The sequence below is a fragment of the Microcaecilia unicolor genome, chromosome 14 (assembly GCF_901765095.1).
Source record: "Microcaecilia unicolor chromosome 14, aMicUni1.1, whole genome shotgun sequence".
In the NCBI taxonomy this organism is placed as follows: domain Eukaryota; kingdom Metazoa; phylum Chordata; class Amphibia; order Gymnophiona; family Siphonopidae; genus Microcaecilia; species Microcaecilia unicolor.
This window is the reverse complement of record NC_044044.1, coordinates 37,995,347-38,005,003: the sequence shown is the minus strand read 5'-3', so window position 1 is coordinate 38,005,003 and position 9,657 is coordinate 37,995,347. Positions and strand designations below refer to the sequence as shown.

General features: G+C 43.5%; 1 protein-coding gene across 1 annotated transcript in view; it reads right to left on the bottom strand.

Annotated features, from left to right (window-relative positions):
* DCST1 (DC-STAMP domain containing 1) overlaps nucleotides 1-9,657 on the bottom strand; it is a 40,082-nt gene that overhangs the window by 28,684 nt on the left and 1,741 nt on the right. The window contains exons 3-4 of the mRNA XM_030186876.1: nucleotides 8,727-8,796; nucleotides 2,908-2,992 (exon numbers count right to left, since the gene is read on the bottom strand). Coding sequence (XP_030042736.1) covers nucleotides 2,908-2,992; nucleotides 8,727-8,796 — 155 coding nt within the window. The remainder of the gene's footprint in view (nucleotides 1-2,907; nucleotides 2,993-8,726; nucleotides 8,797-9,657) is intronic.

The window sequence follows — 9,657 nt, the reverse complement described above, 5'->3', positions numbered from 1 at the left end:
GGTGGCCTGGCATTTGAGTACTGGTACCTTTTCCATTGTCTGCTAAAATTGACCCATGGTCCCTGAGTTTTAATGAAAGAGCTCAGGCCCTACACACCAATTCTGCTTTGTCATAGATTCTGTGACTGGTTGCAGGGGGGCTGGCTATTATGTGGTGGGTCCCTCAGTGATCAACCTACTCCTGAAGGATTGCCTAGCATTTGAGTACCGGCACCTTTTTTGCTCGACTTCTCTTCACCACATTGAACTCTCTCCTCAAGGTGCCCCCTCCCCCAACTCCCCCTTCATTATCTCCTCAGACCCTTGCTGAATTCTTTCACAACAAGGTTCAAAAGATAAACCTTGCTTTCTCTACCTCACCAGCTCTCCCTCCACTAGTCCGTTCCCCTCTCTCTCCTTCCCCTCATTCCCTTTCCTCCTTTCCTGAAGTTACTATTGAGGAAACTACACTTCTCCTTTCTTCCTCAAAATGTACCACCTGTTCCTCTGATCCCATTCCCACCCACCTTCTTAATGCCATCTCTCCTACTCTTATTCCTTTTATCTGTCACATTCTCAACCTCTCACTTTCCACTGCGACTGTCCCTGCTTCCTTTAAACATGCTGTGGTCACACCTCTCCTTAAGAAGCCTTCACTTGACCCTACTTGTCCCTCTAATTACCGACCCATCTCCCTCCTTCCTTTTCTCTCCAAATTACTTGAGCGTGCTGTTCACCGCCGCTGCCTTGATTTTCTCTCCTCACATGCTATTCTTGACCCATTACAATCTGGTTTTCGCCCTCTCCACTCAACCGAAACTGCGCTTACTAAAGTCTCCAATGACCTATTACTGGCTAAATCCAGAGGTCAATATTCCATCCTCATTCTTCTTGATCTTTCCGCTGCTTTTGACACTGTCGATCACAGCATACTTCTCGATACCCTGTCCTCACTTGGATTCCAGGGCTCTGTCCTTTCCTGGTTCTCTTCCTACCTCTCCCTCCGCACCTTTAGTGTTCACTCTGGTGGATCCTCTTCTACTTCTATCCCTCTGCCTGTCGGCGTACCTCAGGGTTCTGTTCTTGGTCCCCTCCTCTTTTCTATCTACACTTCTTCCCTTGGTTCATTAATCTCATCCCATGGCTTTTCCTACCACCTCTATGCTGATGACTCCCAAATCTACCTTTCTACCCCTGATATCTCACCTTGCATCCAAACCAAAGTTTCAGCGTGCTTGTCTGACATTGCTGCCTGGATGTCTCAACGCCACCTGAAATTAAATATGACCAAAACCGAGCTTCTCATTTTCCCCCCCAAACCCACCTCCCCGCTCCCCCCGTTTTCTATTTCTGTTGATGGCTCTCTCATTCTCCCTGTCTCCTCAGCTCGAAACCTTGGGGTCATCTTTGACTCTTCTCTCTCCTTCTCTGCTCATATCCAGCAGACCGCCAAGACCTGTCGTTTCTTTCTTTACAACATCCGTAAAATCCGCCCCTTTCTTTCCGAGCACTCTACCAAAACCCTCATCCACACCCTTGTCACCTCTCGTTTAGACTACTGCAATCTGCTTCTTGCTGGCCTCCCACTTAGTCACCTCTCCCCTCTCCAGTCGGTTCAAAACTCTGCTGCCCGTCTCATCTTCCGCCAGGGTCGCTTTACTCATACTACCCCTCTCCTCAAGACCCTTCACTGGCTCCCTATCCGTTTTCGCATCCTGTTCAAACTTCTTCTACTAACCTATAAATGTATTCACTCTGCTGCTCCCCAGTATCTCTCCACACTCGTCCTTCCCTACACCCCTTCCCGTGCACTCCGCTCCATGGATAAATCCTTCTTATCTGTTCCCTTCTCCACTACTGCCAACTCCAGACTTCGCGCCTTCTATCTCGCTGCACCCTACGCCTGGAATAAACTTCCTGAGCCCCTACGTCTTGCCCCATCCTTGGCCACTTTTAAATCTAGACTGAAAACCCACCTCTTTAACATTGCTTTTGACTCGTAACCACTTGTAACCACTCGCCTCCACCTACCCTCCTCTCTTCCTTCCCGTTCACATTAATTGATTTGATTTGCTTACTTTATTTATTTTTTGTCTATTAGATTGTAAGCTCTTTGAGCAGGGACTGTCTTTCTTCTATGTTTGTACAGCGCTGCGTATGCCTTGTAGCGCTATAGAAATGCTAAATAGTAGTAGTAGTAGTAGAAAAAATGCACTGACTAGGAGATGCAAACTGTGGTAGCCAACCAGCTATCAATGCACTTGGGGTAGGAGCTCTGTCCACTGCTGCTTCTCTGGTTGCTCAAAGATGCCTATGCATCTTCAGGCAGCTAGTGCACAGGGTACTGTATGAAGCAGAGGTGTTCTTCCAGGTCACTACAGTTTGGAGGGTTCTATGCTCAAAAGTATAAAGAGCCCAAAAGCCCCTCTCCCCAGGGTTTCTTTTCCTTCCACCAAGTTCAGTGCTTGCTAGAACCTCATTTTTCCAATTGGGGAATGTCAGAAATTGGAATTTCCAATCTAATACTACTACTTAACATTTCTAGAGCGCTACTAGGGTTACGCAGCGCTGTACAAATTAACAATTAAAGACGGTCCCTGCTCAGAAGAGCTTACAATCTAAAGGACGAAATGTCAAGTTGGGGTAGTTAAGATTTCCTGAGAAGAGGTGTAGTGATTAGGTGCCGAAGGTGACATTGAAGAGGTGGGCTTTGAGCATTGATTCTACCACATATCAGCCATTTTGTCTCCCTTCAGTGGAAGTAATTGGGAGACATCATTTACACTCCATCATTACAGGTCAAACACCATTACAGTTCAGCCTAAAGTGACTCCCCTGCAGGTTCCAAATACATTAGTGGAAACACCTCTTTTCCTCACTCCATAACCATCAGTCAGAACAGACTTTGCAACCGTTTCTATAGCTTACCACTAGATGTCTGTTCGCTTTTGAACCCATGCAGGACTCCAGGCTCCAGTTTCCAATTAATTTGCCCCTTCTTCCCTCCCCATTTCTAGATTCCCACTCTTTCGATGGCTTGCAAACTATTTTGGAGTCCACGAGCAGTTCTGCATGGCCTGTGGAACGATCTGTAAGAAAAGCATGACTGAAACGTTTGTCTCCTGCATCACCCCTGGATGTAAAGGTATGAGGAGCAAGAAGAGGCATTGTAAGGTGGGAATGGTTGGCATTAGGGGAGGGGGGGCCTACCTGGACCATCAGGAACCACGTTCAGGTAGGCATAGGGATTGAGGATTTTGGAGAGTTGGGAGAGAGAAGGGGGAGGGGAAGGGGGATGAGGGAAGGATAGTATGGGGGGGAGGGATCCAAAAGGGGTTGTTACATGTTGTGTTACACAAGGTTCGGACGCATAACTTGTTGTCTATGATTGTTCACACACCACAGATGAGTTGGTAACTTTGAACTAAGTGCTAGTTTAAAGACTGACATATAAAAGGATGGGATGGGGATATAATGGTAAAACAGAGGAGGACGTCCTGAGGTACTGTGTTCGTAGCGAGCATATCCTCATTAGGAGTTGGCATTGAGCACCATTAGACTGTGGCATCTGTACTTTTGGGAATGTCTTAAATAAAATTGTTGAATTACAACATGGACGGGGGGGGGGGGGGGAGGGGGGGATAAAAAGTTAAAAGTTTGATGACAGATGGTAGCAAGTGACTTACCTGGATATATTTGTATATTTGAGTTTCTGTATGAAAAGTGTTTTTCCTTTTTGCTACGTCATCAATAAAAAAAATGTTGAAATATAAAAGAACAGGCAAACTAGACATACCTTGGGCCCAAAGGGATGGAAGATATGCCTAAATACAGCTCAGCCCCACACAGAAAACATGTCATCATTACTTATGAATACTGCGTCAGCTCATATAGGTGTCCTCAACCACCTATAGTTCCTTTTCAAAACTCTATATGGGTTACTACTACTACTATTAAACATTTCTATAGTGCTACTAGACTTACGCAGTGCTGTACACTTGAACATGAAAAGACAGTCCCTGCTCAACAGAGCTTACAATCTAAATTGGACAGACGAACAGACAGCTAGGGGTGGGGAAATTGCAGTGGTAGGGGTGATAAGTGAGGGTGTTGAGTAAGAGAGTCATGGTTAGGAGTCGAAAGCAGTAGCAAAGAGGTGGGCTTTAAGCCTAGACTTGAAGACAGCCAGAGACTGAGCCTGACGTATTGGCTCAGGGAGTCTATTCCAGGCATAGGGAGCAGCGAGATAGAAGGAACGGAGCCGGGAGTTAGCAGTGGGGGAGAAGGGGGACGACAGGAGACATTTACCCAGCGAACATTTACCTCCACTGTTGCTACTATATGAGATTCTACATGGAATGTTGCTATTCCACTAGCAACATTCCATGTAGAAGTCGGCCCTTGCAGATCACCAATGTGGCCACGAAGGTTTCTGCTTCTGCGAGTCTGACGTCCTGCACATACGTGCAGGACGTCAGACTCACAGAAACAGAAGCCTGCGCAGCCTTCTACATGGAATGTTGCTAGTGGAATAGCAACATTCCATGTAGAATCTCCAATAGTAGCAACACTCCATGTAGAAGTCGGCCCTTGCAGATCACCAATCTAAATTGGACAGACGAACAGACAGCTAGGGGTGGGGAAATTGCAGTGCTAGGGGTGATAAGTGAGGGTGTTGAGTAAGAGAGTCATGGTTAGGAGTCGAAAGCAGTAGCAAAGAGGTGGGCTTTAAGCCTAGACTTGAAGACAGCTAGAGACTGAGCCTGATTATAACCCAGATTATATGCAACCTTTAATTAATCTAGCCTTACGTAACACTCTTCCTGGTCCCAGAGACTATTTAACTCTCCAAATGGTTTATAAATCAATTTTCACGGCAGGGTTCCCTTACCAATGTACCAGATGGTGGAACTCCTTCCTGAAACTAGTCAGATGGGAGCATAATTATTTGAAATTCCAGAAATCCTTAAAAACGTTTTCTTTTTAAGACATTTTTTACTGATGACGCCCCCCATAAGGAAGAATTCTAATGCAAAGTGTCCATTTCCATTCTTTTTCACTTTATAATGCTATTCTTTCAAATTATCACATTCTATTTAATCATTGTTTAATTCAATCCTATATCTTTTATACTGATGTTTACACTGACTAGTTTGTATTGTTAATTTAATAATCTCTTAGCCACGTTGAACCCGATTTGAGTGGGAAAATGTGGGATATAAATGAAATAAATAAATAAATCACCAGCTCTTGGCTCCTCGTTTCTACCTTATAAATGGAACCACAAAATTAACAATTAAATTAAAACAACTTTGGCTGTGGCCCTCTTATTTTAGTCTTCTCATACAACTATTTTAGCCCTATTGGTGTATGGTAATTCTTTGTACTTACGGGTGGCAGCAAAGTACACTTCTAAGGTTCAGCTGGCTTAAAATTCCGCAGCCAGATTAGATTATGTTTCTGTTAAGAGAGTTGCGTTGGCTGCCAGTTCAGGCTAGGATTTCGTTTAAAGTGCTTTGTTTGCTGTTTAAAATATTAAATGGTGTTTGTTCAGAGACTCTAGCTCTAGCAATTAAGGTTCTACGGGGTATGTTTACTAAAGTGCGTTAGCGTTTTTAACGTGCCTGTAAATTTAAGGTGTGTTAAACGCCAACACACCTATACATTTCTATGGCACGTTAGCATTTAACGAGCATAAACCACGTACGCATGCTAAAAACGCTAACACGCTCATAGCACCACTTAGTAAACATAGGCGTAATGTTACTTCCACCTCTTGGACCTGTAACTATCTTGTTTTGGCTTTTCCTTCTGAAAAGAATGTTAGATTCAAGGCTGTTTTTTCGCATTCTTTTTGTTTCCTAGCTGTTCGCCTTTGGAACAGTCTTTCTGCTGAGATCCGTCGACTGAAAAATTATTTTCTTTTTTGTAAGACTTTAAAGACTCACTTGTTTCTTTGATGTGTTTTCCTACTGCTTATTAAGTTTGTTTTCTTTTTTTTGTTGTTGTTATTTCTATGATTGTATCAGTTTTATTTGCCTTGTTTCTCGCCTTGAATCTCATATGAGGGAGTTGGCAGGTAGCTTCATTAACTGCACTATGGGTTTGCTTCCCCTCCACCCCTCAAGTTTTCAAGCCTCCATCAGCCTGCTGGTTTCTTTAACAGTCAAAGCAAACTCCTTCACCTAAAGACACAAGAACCAGAGTGCATGCTGGGGCCTGCAGGATGGATAGATAGGAAGGTGCTTGCTGGGGTTGGTTGAGGAATGCTTTATTTTTTTATTTGTTACACTTGTATCCCACATTTTCCCACCTATTTGCAGGCTCAATGTGGCTTACATAGTACAGTAGAGGCGATCGCCAATATCAGTATGAACAAATACAGAGTGAGGTTGTGGTAAAGTTCATGCGTGACAGAGAGATTTAGGAATCATGAGGAGGAAGCGTTAATTTATGTCCAGTACGAGCTTTGGTTTTGTTGTGTTGCAGAGTTGACGCATTTAAGTTGGGTCGTTTGGGTATGCCTTTTTGAACAGGTGATAGTAGTTTCCGGAAGTTTAGATGGTCATATGTTGTTTTCACGGCGTTTGGTAGTGTGTTCCATAGTTGTGTGCTTATATAAGAGAAGCTGGATGCATAGGTTGATTTGTATTTGAGTCCTTTGCAGCTTGGATAGCGGAGATTTAGGTATGTTCGTGTTGATCGTGATGTGTTTCTGATTGGGATGTCTATGAGGTCTGTCATGTATCCCGGGGCTTCAGCGTTGATGATTTTGTGAACGCGGGTGCAGATTTTGAACACAATACATTCTTTGATTGGGAGCCAGTGTAGTTTTTCTCATAAGGGTTTTGTACTTTTGAATTTCGTTTTTCCATATATTATTATTTATTATTATTTGTTGGCTTACATAATGCCGTAATGGCGATCGCCATTCCGGAATGAGAAATACAAAGTGGTATTACATTAAGTTCATAAATGATAGAGTAAATTATAGAGTAACTTAGATAATCAGTTCATTTCCGGCGTGAGAAATATGGTGGCTGTGCATTAACGTTCATTGGTGACAGAGTGACTAAAGCAGTCAGGTATAGAGAGTTCCGTTTTGGCTGGTACAGGAAGAGTTTCGTTGTCTGGTATTTAGGATGGATCATTGTGGTATGTCATTTTGAACAGGTTGGTTTTTAGTAGTTTTCGGAAGATTGTTAGGTCGTGCATTGTTTTTATGGCGTTTGGTAGTGCATTCCATAGTTGCGTGCTAATGTAGGAGAAGCTGGATGCATATGTTGATTTATATTTAAGTCCTTTGCAAGGAGATTCAAGAATGTGCGTGCTGATCTTTTTGGGTTCCTGGATGGTAAGTCTATGAGGTCTGACATGTATACCGGGGCCTCACCATGAATGATTTTATGGACCAAGGCACAGATTTTGAATGCAATGCGTTCTTTTAGTGGGAGCCAGTGTAGTTTTCCTCTTAGGGGTTTGGCGCTTTCGTATTTCGCTTTTCCAAATATGAGTCTTGCTGCTGTGTTTTGGGCAGTTTGGAGTTTCTTAATGATTTGTTATTTGCATCCAGCATAGATGGCATTACAGTAGTCTAGGTGGCTTAGCACCACTGACTGTACCAGGCTGCGGAATATTTCCCTTGGGAAGAAAGGTTTTAGTCTTTTGAGTTTCCACATTGAATGGAACATTTTCTTTGTTGTATTTTTTGCGTGGCTTTCTAGTGTGAGGTTTTGGTCGATTGTAACTCCGAGAATTTTCAGACTGTCCGAGACAGAGGGAGGGTGTAGTCTGGGGTGTTTATTGTGGTGGGTTTGTATGTGTTATATTGTGATGAGAGGATGAGACATTGTGTTTTTTCTGCGTTGAGCTTTAGTTGGAAAGCATCCACCCATGAGTTCATGATGTTCAAGCTGAGTATGATTTCTTTGGTGATTTCTTTTAGGTCATGTCTGTAAGGGATGTATAACGTGACATTGTCTGCGTATATGAAAGGGTTAAGGCCTTGATTGGATAAGGACTTGGCTAGTGGGATCATCATTAGGTTGAAAAAGAGCGGTGAAAGTGGTGATCCTTGAGGTACTCCACAGTCTGTTTTCCATGGTGATGATATGTTCGAGTTTGATTTCAGGGGTTCTGGGTGGATGCAATTTGATGCAGAGACTAACGCACTAGTGTCCACACACCTGTGGGGGGTTCAAATGGATTCATAATATTGTGAGAGGTCCAATGTTCTTCTTTGCCTAGGGCTCACCAAAGGTTTACTTCTGCCCAGCTTCTAGGGTAGGGTAGGGTTGCACTAGAATAAAAGGTCAACAGCAGGTGAAAGTAGTGTTGGCAACAGAGACATTTGCAGGAGGGGAGGCATGTAAGGGACATCTAGACTTGAAGTAGCCCTGCATATTTATTCACTATCATGACTGTGTGGAAAATGACCTCTACCGAGCTCAGCTTGCCTGGAGTAGGACCATTGAGAAACCAGAAATGAACATGCATTTTGTGTGCTCTGTTTTTAACTACAAGCTTCCATGATTTCCTTCTTCCTCTTCCTCTCCCTGTCTTCAGGACTTTATTGCAGGCAGTGTTACCAGCATTTAGGAAATATCTGTGCCATCTGCATGGCCCCCCTGACATTTGAGAACAACCAGCAAGATGAGGTGTAAGTTCCTTTTCCAATACTGCTTTAATAATCCCATTGACATGATAAAACAGCTGAGATACTCGCTCAGATCTTGAGCTTTCCTTACCTCTGAAATATTGGACAGTCCATCATTGCAATGATTTTCTTGACTGACAATCTCTTCATCACTTTCACACCTTAAATGTGAACAACTATATCATCAGTTCACAAGTTTATTCTTTTTGGGGTGGGATTCGCGCTGTAATTTTGACATGAAGTGGAGAGAAGCAGTGACACCTTCCACTCTGTTCATTCCTTTCATGGCTTCATTTGCAGAGACTCCAGCGATGAGGAAAAAGTACGGCTGTGGGTCAGTGCTATGAAGGCCATGGCGGTGGAGGAGACAGCTAAAAGGAAAAGAATGAGGAAGCTTCTGAAAAAACACGTCAAGGAAGCCATGCAGAGAAAGGTGTTCACAGAAACTTCCCACCAGAGCTACTGGAGAAAGCTGGGCTATTAAGCAAAGAGGGCTTGGAGGCCAGTGAAGAGAAAAGTACGACTAGTGGATCTGAAATGAGAGCGTCAGAATCAGAATCAAAGGACAGGTGAGAGAGAGGTTATAAATGCAAGAGAAGCAGGAATGAAGTCAGGAATGCAACATGTATGGAGTGGAAGAATAGCCTAATGCCTGGAGCGGCAGGCTGAGAACCAGGAAAGCCACAATTCAAATCCTGCTTCTCCTACTGATTCTCTTCTGCCAGCAGAGAGGTGTGGTAGCCGTGTTAGTCCACTCTTAAAGGTTATTTTGTTTGATTCCTCTGCCAGTGAAATACCCATTGTATCTGAAATGTAACATACCTCATGTTTGAGTTTGGAAAGCTGAATAATCAGATCTGAAAAGGGACCCTTAACATTCATGCGCCTTTGCTACTCAGTTCAGGCTTTTCACTATGTAAACTATGCTGACTGGGCTGGGAAGAGATATTCAGCAGCAATTTATTTATTTACTGGTCAATATTCAGCTCCTGCCCACTTAACTTGCTTAGAATCATTGGGCT